Source organism: Taeniopygia guttata, chromosome 7 (genome assembly GCF_048771995.1).
Source record: "Taeniopygia guttata chromosome 7, bTaeGut7.mat, whole genome shotgun sequence".
NCBI classification, from domain to species: Eukaryota; Metazoa; Chordata; class Aves; order Passeriformes; family Estrildidae; genus Taeniopygia; species Taeniopygia guttata.
In genome coordinates this window covers 33129849-33145258 of record NC_133032.1, presented here as the reverse complement: position 1 = coordinate 33145258, position 15410 = coordinate 33129849, and the positions used below count along the sequence as shown (strand labels likewise).

The following is a 15410-nucleotide window of genomic DNA, read 5'->3' as shown; positions in this document are numbered from 1 at the left end:
GCAACAGTGCCCACAGCTGCATGAACAGTTCCCCCAGGCTCTGCACCAACACTTTGTCATTGTTTTCCCATTCAGTGACACCAACAGAGCCCACTCCAGGAGCAGCTGGCAGCGTGCGCTTTTTCGGATTGGATTTGACATCCCAAGGTGCAGAAGTAGCACTCTATGTGCTTCTTGCTATTTCTGCAGTTGGAGCACTGGGCTTGGCTCTTTTTGCATACACATATAGAAAATCATCCAAAAGATCCCATAAACAATCACACATGGAACTGAGTAGTAAACGGTAATATTTCCACCTCATAAACTGTTAGTATGATTGTTTTTTCTTAAAAAAGAAGTTTGTGCCACCACTACTTGCAGCTTTCTATCTTGCCTCAGAGATGGCTCCCCACCATCTTGCTGTTTGCTTTCCAATTTAAAAAGGGGGAGGAAAATTATTTTTCTGTGTTAACTGTCTCTTTTGTCCACTGGCATTACTGATTTGATTTCTTAAAGACCAAAGTAAAAATGCTTGTTCCCATCTGTATATAAAGATTTTGAACATCAGCTGGCATTTGTCCTTGCTTCATCAGCATCATCAACAGTCCTGAAAGGACCCCTGGAAGTTCTCCTGCTTCTTAGAATTTTAAGACAAATTAGTGTGTCTCCTGGTCAAAACTGTTATACTGCCACTACTGTACAGATTAGATTTTCACCCCCCTTTTCCTTTATTTCATGTAAAGTAAAGCAATTTAAACAGCAACAAAATATTTGTCTGCTGTATTTTAAATTTCAGTGCATGACCCTGCTTGCTTCCTTGTGATACCAGAACGTCAGAGGAACTTCACAAGACAGTCATGTTTTCTGGAAAATAGTTTATTGAGTGCTTAGGGAATTAAAAACTACAAGGTTTTGCTTGCAGTTGCAGAAGCAAGAAAAAAGTTAAACATAAATTAGTTATCTGATTTGCTACTTATAATGCTTCTGAAACCCTCATTTTAATCAGTTATTGTCTACCATGACCTTTATATGAATATATCTGGCCCTTAAATTTATGTAGCAGAACATGTATAGATTAAAAAGTGCCTTTCTATGGCATAGGGCAATATTTATGAAAGCTGATGGAGATTTTCAGTTTTTTTACTAGGTTTCACCTACACCCACTTGATTTTTCTGACATAGGTGACTTTATTCCATAATCCACCAGGAATAAGAATTAAATAATTCAGTCAGTGTAAAATAAGCCCCACTTGTCCAGAAGCTTTAATTGACTTAGATGAAATAAGGAAGAAAAAAAAAAAAAGAAAAAAAAATCAGCCAAATAGTAACTGCAGTTACTCAAAACTACATTTGTTGTGTAGAATTTCCATTCCAAGTATTGTTCTCATCTTCTCCATCATCTTGAGTCCTCAGTCTATATATTTTGCCTTCTTTTTTGAAGTCTTCCCCCCGCTTTTCCACTACTCGTTTCCTGACTGCTTGCCTAGGGCACAAATAACAGTGAGGTTTGACAGTTTGCTCAGTAATAATTACACAAGAGAAGCAGCAGATGCAATAAACACAAATCATCCATCCTTCTCTTATCCTCAATAATAGTTTTCTTCAGCCTTTTGTTTCCTTGGGAAGCAATATCCAGGTGAAAATTTGTCAGTTAGCAGTCAGACGGAGTGGCAGACTCTCATTTTCCCTGTCATTGAAGCAATATGTGGCTTCTTCACCAGAAACAGCTGAGCAGCTCTCCTGGTACATGGGAGATCTCATTCTCTAAGCAATACAAAACCTGTCAAAACCAGACTTCATCTGCTTCTGTTTCTTGGACAACCATTCCATAACAGTTTGATTATCTCATTTTTAACATTTTTATCTTCCAAACAGTATCAGCTGAAGTGAAGCTCACCTTTGTAGTTACAGCTGAATTCCCTATTCATAAATGGCTGCAAGATTTTTCCTAATGTGTAATTGGACATTCCTTTCCCCACTACAAGATTAAAGCAATTGCAGCAAGAAGCTTGGGAAACAGCTGCCTTAAACACTTTGCCTTACCTGCTTTGCTCGGTGCTGCCCGAGGCTGAGGGAGCTGAGTGGTCTTGCTGATGAGCTGATCTCACAGAGGGCTGTGAGGGGGGCGGGCTCGTAAACAAGAAGTTGCTAATGAATCTCCAAACCGCTAAGAGGGGGTAAAGGATCGTGCCCAAGAACTTCCACAGATCACTGCCTGAAGCCTGAACAACAGAAGTCGCAGGTCTTCCCGCCTGTCATGAACACACCAAGCAAAGCTGTCAGGTATTAAAGTGTGCTCTTGTAGACAGAGTATTTCACACATCCTTTCTAAGCAGCTCAGCAGACACAAAGGAACAACCATGGTTACACTTTAGACAAGTATCTATGTCACCATTTATCTGCTTCAGAGAAACTTCTCCAAATAAGTCCTGACAAAAACTAGAGTAATTTTGCAACCTGTTTAGACAAAGAAAATCCCCAAATTCAAACCAAATACCATAATGGCTGACTTAAAGCAAATATCCAGCTGCTGTACTGCTGTTTGAAAAATCAAACACACCAAAGCCCAACACCTACCGGCAGCAACACTACTGAAGCACTGGGTGCTAACTCGAGTTCCAGTAACTTCTTTCCATAATCTTCTTTGGTAAACTCCCTCCTGGGAAACATTGTCGCCAGTGAAAAATTGCCATAAGTGTTACCAACCGTCTGTGAAGCACATAAAGAAAACATTTTATTTATAACTGCTCATTTTCAAACAACTGCATATTTGCCAGCTGAGTATACATTAACAAGAGTTTTGTATCAAACTATCAATCATCAGAGTAGGATATGAAATAGCGTTCATTTTTCTCTATATCTTACTAATGACACACTGCAGCAAGCTGGTGGCACCGGAGAAGGCTGCTACCAAAACTCCTTTTAAATACCCAATAAGGAAAGGAGTTGATGACAACACCACCATCATCAGTAACTACATGATGCTCACCAGATCACAATCAGCACATAGCTGAGAAACAAAATGCCCACACTACCTGTGCAGCAAACTGCCTGGCTTCTTCTAGCCGTGCTTCAGATGGGAACTGGTTGGTGAAGGAAGATCCATCGGGGAGGCGGAACTGAATCCTGGCTATTGCACTGTGGGAGAGGTATTTGGGTCAGTCAGGACATGAGCACTTACAGACAAAGGCTCCTGGGCCTTTAGCTTGGTAGTACTGAAGTGTGGCAGAGAGGGACAGTCATCCTGCCCAGGGCAGTGCAGATGGGTGGTAAGATTGAATTCACAGTGGAAAACCACCTGCTGATCTCTCACAATGCATCTCTTCCGTAACTCCATATAAGGTCCCCTTAGGTTCAGATTAATTCTTAAACCAGCAGCGCTGGACAAAGCAGGAGACAGCTCTGGCCTGGGCAGCTGATGGCCCCAACCCAGCCTTACTGAATCCAAGCCATCCACACACAGCCCCTGGATCTGCACCAAACTCCCCAGCAGTGCTGACATTATCCAGTCATTCTGTCCAGGCATAATCTTTGGCATTCTCACCTTATCTAGTACCCTACCAAGCTCCATTATACTGGTATTTAAATCAAAGCTCAGACACAAAAAAGCTCTTATCTAACTCAAATAACACACCAGTAAAGGTGGTTAGTGTTTCATGATCATGAATGTCAAAAGGATGAAAGCTCTCAAAGAGCATCATGTTCATGTAAACAGCTACCTTTAATGTCACTATTTAAACAGCTCAACATGACATGTGGTCAAGAGATGAGATGTATTAACTCTTAAAAAAGTTTCTTTACCTCTCTCCCCCAAAATACACACTTGTGTCTCTCCTGCAACTCACCTTCGCTCTCTTTGAGCTGCCTCTTTTCTGGCCTCTACTTCAGCCTGTTTAGCCTGAAGAGCTGCAGCTTTTGCAGCTTCTGCTTCTTCCTTCGATTTTGCAAAGCGAGCTGCCCTCTCGGCACGATCCTATGGAAGGATCAAAGGGAAACCTTAATTGTTAACATAACTTCTGCTTAATGTTCAATAAAACAGACAGCTATGATCTATACTCACGAACCAACTGCACAGATACAAACAAACCATATGGAGAAAAGATAGTGGAACTGAAAAGAATAATTTAGTGCCAAACTGCACAATCTCGTGTCATTAGCCAAGATGACACTTCTCACTGAGTCACTTCCCACAACCAGTTGTTAATAGATGATCTTCCCATGCAAGCTCAACACTCCAGGGAAGATAAAAACAAAAACCTTACAAGTCACACGACTGCAATTCTGAGTGTTCTATAACAAAACCTAATAATGAGGAAGAATTTCAGTTGTTAGCAACTGTTTACATCCATATATGCACACACACATATATGCTAACTTGGAAAATAATCCTCCTCACCATTCTGAGAGCAGTGTTCTTGTGTATGTTCTACAGTTAAATACTCCCTGTGCTTCTCTTTTAGTACCATACCTAAATTGCAATTAATTTTACGTTTATATGATAATTCTCCATTAGGCTCAAACAATATGACAGAAATGTTTGTTCAGATAGAAAAGAATTGTGAAGATGAAACTAGAAGTTTCCTTTTATACACAGGAAATGCTACATAAACCCCAAACACAAAAATCATTACTATACAAGGCTACAGGACTCCAAATGGAAAAACGAACAAGCTTTCAAAGCCTCAGCAAATGAGAAAATGTATCATTTTAGTACACTGTGAGAGAGAAGCAGCAAACTCTGTTCCAAAATGCACAATTTACCATTGCAATCTGTTGCCTTATGCGCTCTCTAGCAGCTCTCTCTTCTGCCTTTTCTCTGTTCCTTTCCTCCAACATACGTTTGGTCAATTCTTCTTCCTGTCGTCTTTTGTATTCCAACATTTCTTTACCAGTTTTCCTTCTTTCAATTTCTTTCTTAATTTCTTTCTGAATAGAGAGATATAAAAATTGGACCACAAAATTGCCTTGGGCAAGAGAAAAGACTGCAGTATGTTTATGTAAGAAGGAATTAAACATTTATTCAAATAAGGGTTAAAAAACAAACCTGCAACTCCAAGGGGTTTTACATTTTTGTGTTACCTGTTCTTCTTCTTTCCTTTTCTCTTCTCGTCTCTCTTCAAGCTTTTTTGTTAACCTAAATTTAAGAACAGAGTGAAAAGTCTTATCATTGCAGTATTTTCAAATGTTAATGAAGCATTTGCAAACCCAGAAGAACACATGAAAATGAGCTGTAGCAGGAGTGATTCATTCCTATGCTGGTGCACCATCCAGGCAAAGGGCAGTGGTGATTTCACCACCTCCCTTCTCACTTTAGAGCTGTTCTAACATATTCCTTTTGTCCTTTTTCCACTCATTAAATGAAGAATCCTATATATTCTTACTGTTGAACCAACTTATGAAGATATACAATAAGCAAATACTATTTATGATCTGTGGTAACAGAAGCACTAAATCTCAATCTCTTTTTAGCCATTTAAGCCATCTGGTTTCTTCTGCACATCACCTCCTAAAATGGATCACAAGTAATATATAGCCCTGACATAGATGCATATGCATCTGTCTCAGCTACCCAGAAAAATGCCTCAGAATAAAGAATGACTTAAAAGAACAAAGTAAATTTCTCAATACAGATTGATAATAAAATCCCATCATATTTGAAGTCTGGGGAAAGGGCAGGCATGACCCAATATGAAAAGTCATGTAATCAGAAAAATGTATGGCAACTGCTCAAAAGAAAGTGGTAATTACCACAGAGCTTGGCCTATTTGTCCCTCTTGCAAAAAATGCTGTAGATAAATTATGCATTAATTAAAAAGCAACATTGATATGTATTAAAACATTAACTGCATTGTCTTATCAGTGGTAAGTAAAAAATATATCTCTTGTCCAATAACTTTGGAAGAAAACTAAAATAAGCATGACAAAGATTTAAAGTATATTTTAGCATTATAAATATTCTTATTATCTAAACATGTGTTATGGTTTTAGACAGGCTATTTCAAGTATCAGTCTTACTAAAAACAAGTTTATAAACAATATCCTGTATTTAAAAACAATGAATAATGACTTAATCATGTTTTAAGCCAGGTGTTTCTGATCACCATACTTCAAAAAACTGAACTCAAGACATTACTGTTCCCTGATCAAAACACGAGTCTCAGAATAGGATTCCACTGACTTTTTCAATATCCCTAAACTACAAACAGTCATCAATAAGAAGAAATAAGATGACAACTCTATACAAAACTCAAGTTGGCATTTTATTACACCAGTTTCCAGTGCTTTGAGTTCAATGTTTCAATTACTTCAAGAATCTGCAGCAAACATATCACCTCTACTATCAAAGGTGAACACTTACGGTTTTCCAGATTACCTCTTTTTTTCAAAGTACATGAGGAATTATATTAATTAAAAACCTGGTTTGGTATCAGCCCTAGTATTGTCAGAGACATATAATAGAAAGTAAGACCACATAAATATTTGCCAAGATGACAACAGATGAAGGACCAAAATCCTGTAATTAAACGTGTTTGTTAAAAAACCCCAAACCAACCCAAAACCCAACAAAACTGCCCCCTGAGAAACAAATACAACATATTAAGAAGTCTGCAAAAATAGACTTGCCTTTCTACTTTGAGTGTAAGATCGTTCACAGGCTGAGCATCATTTGCTTGCTCATCTGCAGAATTAGTTGCTTCCTGGCTTGCTTGACCTGAATTTGCTTCATCTTCAAGGGATTTACAAGAAAGCAATGCATAAGAAAAAAGGAAAAGGTGCATTTCTTATCATAACAATTATTAAGCTCATTGCTACCCACAATTTGCAGCAACTGGGATATCTCAAGGAGATACGGTTCTGCTACTTAAAGACTCCCCCCTCAACAATTTGTTTTCAAGTTACAAAGCCAAAAAAATGCTTTAATTGAATCCTTTTTAAGGAATGCATACACAATTTTATTGACTTATAAACCACAGATTCCTCCCTTATTAAAACTAAGCAGCATGACAAGTTATCCTTCCCTCTAGACTTGCAGAAAGCATTCTGGGATATCCCAAGTTTTTCCTCAAGTGAGTCTGCTCAATATATGGCCTTTTATATACCATCATGTAACAACTTAAGAAAAACCATTTCCAAAGCAAATGAGGTGGAATTTGAGGTGGTAAGAACACTAACCATTACTAGCAGACGAGGCTGTTGTCTCAGGCATAACAGCCTCAGCAGAGTCACAAACCCCTGCTCCAGATTCTGCACTCTCTGGAGCACCATCAGACTGAGAGGAGGGGCAGGGAGCACAGGCCTGACTGCCGTTTTCCAAAGGCTGCCCTTTCCCTGTGTGCATCTAAGAAATTGGGAAAAGAGAGAATGGAGCCTATGAAAGTTCAAATATTTTTCACAGGTTAAAAGGTCAAGACTGAATTATTATTGAAGAATCAGCCCTATTGAAAATACAAAACTAGAACTACCACGTATTGTTGAGTATGGAACAATCTTGTATTTTTTTTCTAATTTTTTTCTAATTTTAGTCTTGCACTTGAAGTCACAGTGACAAAGCAATCTACACTTGTGTATAACTTTATAAATACACATTACAGAACAATATTAAACAACATTAGAAGCTGAAGAGTAACCCCTTAAAAGGTGAGTTGTCACATTTTGTCATCCCAGTTCAAAGTTCTTGACACATTACTTCAGTACTGTGGGTTTACACAGGTGATCTAAACCAAACAAAAATTAATGCAGCACACGTGCACAGTGCTTCCAACCTGTGTACTGAACTCAGATTTTTTGCAGATTTTATTGCTGAAGGACAGAACCAGTAACTCACTGGTTCTACTTCCACCAGTAACATCCCAAAGGCACAAGCTAAGGGCCAGGGCCATCACTGTCCTGAGCAGGACCAGCTCCATCTGGAAGATCCAGCCTGTCAGCATTACCTGTTTGACTTTATGGATCCTGGTAACAAGCTCTTCCACAGAAACGCTGCCAGCAATAACCTCCAGAGGGATTCCATTGTCTCCTATAAAAAAACTGGATGGGACGCACACTACGGGATCTGCACAGCGACAGTTAAGGGTGGTGAATGACAGGAGGTGACACAGAGTAACTTTCCAGGGCAAAGCAGACCTTCCTACAGGAGCTTCTAGCCCAATGCTCTCATCTCCAACTGCTCACCAGCAGCCAGGGCCAAGGGAGGAAGAAAGAAAGATGCTGGCAAACATTTCATGCAACTGGCAAGCTTTTCTTCTTTTCTTTTTACTGGTTTAGGCTAAAGTATTTTTCTCCCAACTTTTCAGGGAACTGATTATGCCTTGACTTGAGAATATTTTGTTTTAGTGTCAGACAACATCTTAAGTAGACAGTAATGAAATCTCCAGAGCGTGAAGGAAATCCAGGTTAAGGTACAGAATTAATGAACCATAAGCAGTGACCTCCTTGAGGCAGGCAGGGGTTTACCTGACTTCACACCTGTGTACGTGACAGAACCCAGGCCACTGCATGTTCCTCCTCCTCTGCACCTCTGAGCCCCAGCTCATAATTTAAAGCATTTTTTGTTTGTTTTCTAATGCTGATTAGTAGGACCAACAGGTTATTTAGATTACATAAAGCTTTAGATGATTTTCTATTTGCAGAATTACACAGGATTAACATAAAAAACCCAATTTGCTCACTTTCTCTAATAACTGACAGCTAGTTGAATACACAGATGGTATCTATTAACTACAGTTTATTGCATAGTTTTGCACCAAAATAAGTATTTTCAATAGCATTGCTTGTAAGTATTTGTCTTAAGAAGGGTATTAACTTGTAAAAAGCAATTATCTGTAATCATAATGTAGCATCTAAACAGATCTCAAAGGATACAAATTTGAGAAAACTGCAGGCATGCTTCACTGTTTAAAAGAAAAGATTCATTTATGAGTAGCAATCATTTTGCAGCGACTTCTTTCATCATAAAAATAACTGTCCTACAAAACGATTTAAATACTTGAGAGAACACTAAAAGCAAATTTGCATTGCATCTTATCATTAACATTCTGCAAAAGTGTTGACATGATGACAATCCTTGGTTATCACAGTTGACTACATAAAAATTAGGAAAACAGTGCTAAGAGGCAAGTCAGGAAAAAGAAATCTAGTCTATTGAGCACAAATAATGTAGTAAATCTAATAAAATGTCTATAGAGCATTTCAAAATAATACCATTTGGGGAAATGTCAGTGCACTTTGTGTACATGGACTGGAACACAAACTTAACAAAAATAGCTGAGTAATTTACCCAGGAGCTTAAATGTTTCTCATTCTGTTACAATGGAGGCAAACATTTTCTTTGGGGTTTTACAGATTTTTATCTTTCTAAATTCATGAAAGGTTTTTCATTCATTATGTAACTTTGCAAACCAAGAACTGCCTCTAGCACTTGCATTTTTTATTACATCATTTTTAATAGCATTTTTGTGTCTATTCCAGTTGAGAAAAGGAAACCTCAAGCACTCTATTACTAGTACTGGAATACAGTCTGAAATACTCAATGAGTATATGCAGAACACAATAAATGTTGACATTTTCTCAGGCTTTAGGGACTCCAGGAGTACTGAATTCACTTCTCTCTGGAACCCTCCAAATCAGGGTGAGGACTTTAAAAGCCTCTTACTTTCATCATCATCAATGAAAGACTGTATAAGAGACAGAATTAGAATAGGACCAAACCTTTTGGTGTCAATTTTAATAGCAACAAAACCATCTGATGCAGCTTCAGTCACCTTCTCGTCTTCCCACCTTGCAGCCATCTCAGTAGATTGTTCATCTTCACCTGCAGGACACAGCACACACATGAGTTAAACCCACCACAAATTGCTGTTTCTGCCCTGATTTTAGCCTTGCTTCAATCCCTTGTAAAATACTCTGTGAATTATTTTCAAGTCAGTTTATAATTTTTTTTTTTTATGATCTGGAGGCAATTCACTCCAGCTGCTCCCCTTTGATATGTCAAAACTATGTTCTGCTTGCTCCTCATTACAAATTTAATTACAGGTACACCTATGTTCTCCACTCCCTGTAAATATATAATTCAGCAGGTAAGATTTCACAGTTTGACAGTGTAAAAAAAAAAAATCCCCAAACCAAGAAACATTTATTTGCAGATTATTTATAACTTAGTTTTGTATTCCACTTCCTGACATGAACAGTAACAGTAGGAGGGGAGGAAAAGATGTGAGGAACACAGAACAAGAATAACAAATGCAGAGGAGCTACTTGGATAAGAGAAACTGAAAAGGTGTTCAAGGGCCAAAGATTCAGAGGTGTTATTTTAATCAGATGAAATGTATCAATCATACATTTACGTCCTAAAACACCAGTTTAGTGAGGGTGTGGGTTATAGATTCTGATGAATATTAACCATTTTTCAACAAGTACACTGGCCTGCAACCATTTATCTTCAATCTGTATTACTTCCTAGCAACTTGGAATGGACTGCAGTCTTGATGAAGAATCTCAGTCACAAGTATAGAAGTATAGTAGTCCATTATTTAGTGACAACAACAAACCACTTGTTTGTTTCATCCCAGCTGCCATTCCAAGCAATATTTTTGACTTGTTAAAGATCAGGAGTTACATGTGGAATCTCCCAGTGAAGTGCTGCTATCTGGTCAAAAGGCCTCTCACAGGGGCACATATCAAAAATACAATTTTGGAAAAGTGGTTTCAACCACGTGTCTCAATTTTTCCCTGGAATTACTGGAGCAAGTAAGAAAGTATCTACCTCTATTATTATTCTTCTGCATAAGCAAGCAAATATTTAGGCTATTTTACGTGGGAACCTTTCCTCTTGTTAAGTGCAGTGCTTCCAAGTGTGGTCAATGCAGCTGTTGTGCCCAGAGCAGCTCGGTCTCCTCTCCTGTTTCCAAATGCTCACAGGCAGGCAGCTGCTTCACCACACACTGTTTCAAAAGGACATCTGCTCATCTGATTAGGCTACTAAAAATATCCAAATACTTGCCTAACACTAACTTTTCCACACAGCCAACTGCTGGAGGAAAAAGAATGCTGAAAGACACAAACAGGGCAGAGGCTGCTCACAGTACAATCTGAGAGATGACTGAATGAAAATGCTGATAGCTCACATTTTATAAAGCTCTGTGCCATGATGCACTGATTAATATTGTGACAACCCACTGAACAGTTGCTTATTCTCATACATCTTTTTGTTTTGATAACCCTTTCTCATTTAGGGGTTAGGGTTCATTAATTACAGTTTCTAACAGTCATATTCTGAAATCAAAACTGCCAGGTCACAGGAAAAGCATCAGAAGTCAAGAGGTCAAGTGCAACAGAACTTGACATAATTCATAATTCTGCTAAATACTGAGCCAGCATAACAGCCTCATAATTCTAGATCCCAAAACTCTCAGATTTCTTGTTTCTCAAGCAAAAACATCACTCTATTGCACTTACTGGAATGATCTGTTAACCACTCACTCATCTCTTAAATCTGATCAGGAAAATCTACATAGAGAAAACATTGATAATTTCTCAAGTCATTCACATACTGGACAAGACTTTTTCTGCAATAATTTACTTCCTGTATGAGGAACTTACTCAAAACTATCACAGGTTGTCAGAAGACTTTAATTCCCCTCAGCATGCAGTCCTCAAGGAAGTGTTTCCCTTTCAGAAGGAGAGATAAGCCCAACTTACTTTTCCATGTGCAGTATTTCACAGCTACTCACTAAGAGAGGATTGCCATTCTGCAAATGCCAGGAAGCCAGCACATTAAACCCCTCACCTCCTCCGTGTCATTTCACTTATTTAACTTGCAAAGTGCCTTGATATATCTTGGCTACAAATAACTAACAAACAGCTCATGTGTGCACATCACCATTTTGTAAAAAAATTATTAAAACAATAAAGTTACGAACAAAAGGAGGAGGGTTTCTACAAACATGATTAAAAAGAAGCAAAAATTTTAATTTAAAGCTTTTTATTGTCACACACATAGCCTTTCATTTTTTTCACTCTGAAAAGCACTTTTTGTGAGTGGCCTGGTATTTTCATGATCAGAACATGTCTAACTTTTTGAAAGATATAAAATAATCTGCAACACCTTCATCAGAACAGAAGAGGTTTCATATCAAATGAACTATTAACTTTATATTAGTGACTCAAAGGATCAAAGGACCAATTAACTCTGTAGGCTACAAAATCATCTGCAGAACAGCTACCAACAAGATACCAGGGGTATTCAAAGAATCATAACATATCCTGGGTTGGGAGGGACCCACAAAGATGATCAAGTCCAGCTCCTGGCCCTGCACAGGACACCCCAAATATCCTCCTTTTGAGAGAGCGTTTTCCAAATTCTCCCTGAACTCTTCCCTGAGGAGGCTGTGTCACTGCCCAACACCCTCTGGGGACAGCAGCCTTCCCTGATACCCAGCCCTCACCTCCCTTGATACAACTTCACACCATCCCCTGGGGCTCCTGTGTTGCCAGACCTGTTTCACCGCCAGGACTCCTCTCCCAGTGCAGCAGCGCAGGGAAACTGCTGCTGGCAATTACTTGATGCCACAAAGTAACTTGTGTGTTCCCCAAACACAACCCCCTTACCTGGTGTGTCCAGAGGCCTCTAATATCTCACCTTAATATTTCAAACCAGTTTCCTAAGGCAGACCTGCTTCACCTCAAGCTCTCTGGGGAAAATGGAGCAATCCCTTTTATTGCAACTTCCCATGAGTTCAACGGGGTCTTTAATACCCTTACAGCATCCTGTCACCAGAACATGCCATGAGGGTTTTAAACACTGAGCTCAGAAATGCTGGGATTATGGCTGCAAGCAAAAACACTTTAGGAGAAACCTGCTTGAACAATGTACACTTACAATCACATATGCCACCTAATTTTTAAGATAAATAACCACATTATTCCTTGCTTGACTAGAAAATATTCTGGCAGCAGAAAGAATAATCCACTTCTTCATTTTCTAGAGGAAATGTAAGTGAAGTGCAGAGGAAAGGGAGAGAGGAACAGGCAGATGGTGGCAGAAACCAAAACCAGATGGACATATCTGTCCAATTAGAATTTCCTAATTTTTGTCAACTGTACTTAATAGCTATCCTCCACAATGGCTGCCCCAATACAATAGCTAACTTACATTTTCAATTTCTCTCATTATTTTTTCCCATAGGTATTAATGGATGAAGTGCACAGAACCAAACACTGCTGAAAGGCTGATCTCCAGGTGCTTTCAAATGCCTGTCTCCAGTGGGAAGTGTGCAGTGTAAAGGCTCAAAGTTACCATCACTGTGCAGTCTGAAATGTGTTTCTACCCAAACAACAACACCAATCTCTGCTAACACAAAACAAGACTATTCTTCCAGCACTCCACATCCTTCAAAAACAGCTGCTTCCACACACAGTGAGAAAGTTCTTGGGCTCCCCAGCTCCCTTTCCCAGCACATGTAACAGAACAGTTTCACAGTCAGCTCTGCCACGGGTCAGCTGCCCTGATCCCACGGTGCCCAGGGTGGACCAGATGGCAGCAGAACTCTCCAACTCTTCCATTTCTGAGATCTGCCCGGCTGAAGTCATGCTCTGCCTTTTCCAGGGCTCATAAAACAAACAAAACAAATCCTTACAGCAGACACAATGACAAAACTAGGTTACATCCCTGCAACCATAAATTTATCTCCCCCGTATATCTACATATTCCTACACTCACCTAGTCAACATCAGAATCTAATGGGCCCTATTTTGTGCAGAACTTTGGTTTCACAAAAAGTACTGGACATAAGTTACAACATGCATTTCTCCCTGATACATGTATCAAGTTGAAATGACTCAGAGGCCCACCAAAGTCCCTCTGTCACTGCCGTCCTCAGCTGGGCAGGGGAGAGAATGTAATGGAAGGCTCATGGGAAGAGATAAGGGCATAGGGAGATCACTCACCTGTAATCTTTGCAGGCAAAATAGATTTGACTTGGGGAAAAATTCATTTAACTTATTACTAATCAAAAATCAGAGCAGGATCATGGCAAATAAAAACATACCTCCTCCCCACCCTTCCTGCAGTCAATTCCTCACACCTTGTCTCTGCTGCTCCTTCCTCCTCAGGGGTTGGACTCCTCATACTCTTCCAGCCTGGGGTCCCTCCCAAATTGTGCAATGTGACTCTTTCCCAAGGGCTGAGGTTCTTCATGAACTCCTCCACCCTGTCCCTTACTCCAACAACAACACAGCCCAGTCTGTGGTCTGACAAGACCCTCATTTTTATTAGTACATTTCCGTCCAGCAGAAAATGCTGTTCTCCAAGTACATGGAGAGTTCTGTCAGCAAAGGAATTTAACTGCACTTTTCTGTTCACATCCCCTTTGGGAGTGAACTTGAAGCCACGTGAGTCCCACAGTTTAACAGTTCTTACGGGAACAACACTAATTCACACATTCAACGTTGTTGTTTCATGAGGCACCTGAAAAACTACAAGCCACAAGCACGTAAAGCAACAGTAAAATCTTAAGAAAAAACGCACAGAAATATGCAAAAGCTCAAAAATAAGTTAATGAGCTTGTCTAATCACAGAATATCACAGTTGCAATCGTGCTGGAAAAGCCCTCTGAGACCATCGAGTCCAACCTCTGGCCAAACACCACCTTGTCAAGCAGATCATGGCACCGAGTGCCAGGGCCAGTCCTTCCCTAAACACTGCCAGGGACCTCTCCGCCTCCCGGACAGCCCGTTCCAACGTCCAACACCCGTTCTGGGAACAAATCCTCCCACTATCCAACCTAAACCTCCCCTGCCGCAGCTCAGCACTGTCTCCCTTTCTTTCATAGAGAAATCTTTTTTTTTCATAGAGAAAGGCAGCGCACACGAGACGATGTGAATTCCTACAGGTTCCAAATACAGCGTTATGAAACACGCACTGTCGGTACGAGGAAAAACAGAACACACCAAGCAGCCCGGAGAGCCGCACCGGCGAGAACGCAGCGCACGGGAGCGGAACGGAGAGGGGGAAGGCGGCACATCGGCCGGGCGGGGGCCGGACACCGACACCGCGGGCTGGAGCTGACACAGCACAAATCCCGCTCGGCGGGCGGGACACAGCCGGCAGGGCGCTGCCGGGCCCTGCCCGGGGGCGCAGCGGGCGGCGCCGGGACGTACCGTACCTGCCACGAACACGACGAAGACGGAGCTGCGCTCCTTGGCGGCGGCGATGGCGGCGGGCACGGAGCCGCCGAACCACATCGTGGCACCGCCGGCACCCGCCGCCCTCCGCCACCGCGCACCGCGCCTGCGCCAACCGCCCCCCGCGCGCCTGCGCACGCGGCCCGCCCCGGCGGCGCGCGGGAGGCGGTGCCCGGTGCCGCCCCCCTCAGCCCGGCGCCATCTTGGCGCTGTGGCAAAGGTGCCGCTGCTTTCGGCGGGCCGTGGTCGCC

General features: G+C 40.9%; 2 protein-coding genes across 5 annotated transcripts in view; one reads left to right on the top strand and one right to left on the bottom strand.

The window, feature by feature from the left end:
• LCT (lactase) overlaps positions 1–14057 on the top strand; it is a 30018-nt gene extending 15961 nt beyond the window's left edge. The window contains exon 17 of one of the 3 annotated variants that reach the window (XM_072931719.1): positions 13163–14057. In XM_072931719.1, coding sequence (XP_072787820.1) covers positions 13163–13176 — 14 coding nt within the window. In that variant the 3' untranslated portion in view covers positions 13177–14057. Of the gene's footprint in view, positions 1–75; positions 547–7770; positions 8033–13162 lie in introns of those variants that run through there. The other 2 variants (XM_072931718.1, XM_030278104.4) reach the window with 2 other exon arrangements.
• UBXN4 (UBX domain protein 4) lies at positions 840–15304 on the bottom strand. 2 transcript variants are annotated; one of them, XM_030278103.4, is made up of 13 exons: positions 15141–15304; positions 9688–9790; positions 8842–8870; positions 7914–8032; positions 7153–7318; positions 6604–6700; positions 5059–5113; positions 4741–4905; positions 3825–3952; positions 3015–3117; positions 2557–2688; positions 2023–2231; positions 840–1462 (listed from the first exon to the last, which is right to left on the bottom strand). In XM_030278103.4, the coding sequence occupies exons 1-13, from the start codon at positions 15217–15219 to the stop codon at positions 1324–1326; spliced, it is 1524 nt and encodes a 507-aa protein (XP_030133963.4). In that variant the 5' UTR covers positions 15220–15304; the 3' UTR covers positions 840–1323. The 2 variants fall into 2 exon arrangements, with proteins under 2 accessions (XP_030133963.4, XP_030133962.4); XM_030278102.4 differs by having other exon boundaries at positions 6604–6706; positions 15141–15302.
• Between the last annotated feature and the right edge of the window lie 106 nt (positions 15305–15410).

What these genes read in the sequence shown, in the direction of transcription:
- UBXN4 (XM_030278102.4), bottom strand. Translation starts at nt 15,219, where the DNA reads ATGTGGTTCGGCGGCTCCGTGCCCGCCGCCATCGCCGCCGCCAAGGAG. An exon ending in ATTAAAATTGACACCAAAAG is followed by an intron (nt 8,871 to 9,687) that starts GTTTGGTCCTAT and finishes TCTTTTAAACAG; the next exon opens with TGAAGCATGCCTGCAGTTTT. An exon ending in TAAGGCAACAGATTGCAATG is followed by an intron (nt 3,953 to 4,740) that starts GTAAATTGTGCA and finishes ATCCTTCCATAG; the next exon opens with GATCGTGCCGAGAGGGCAGC.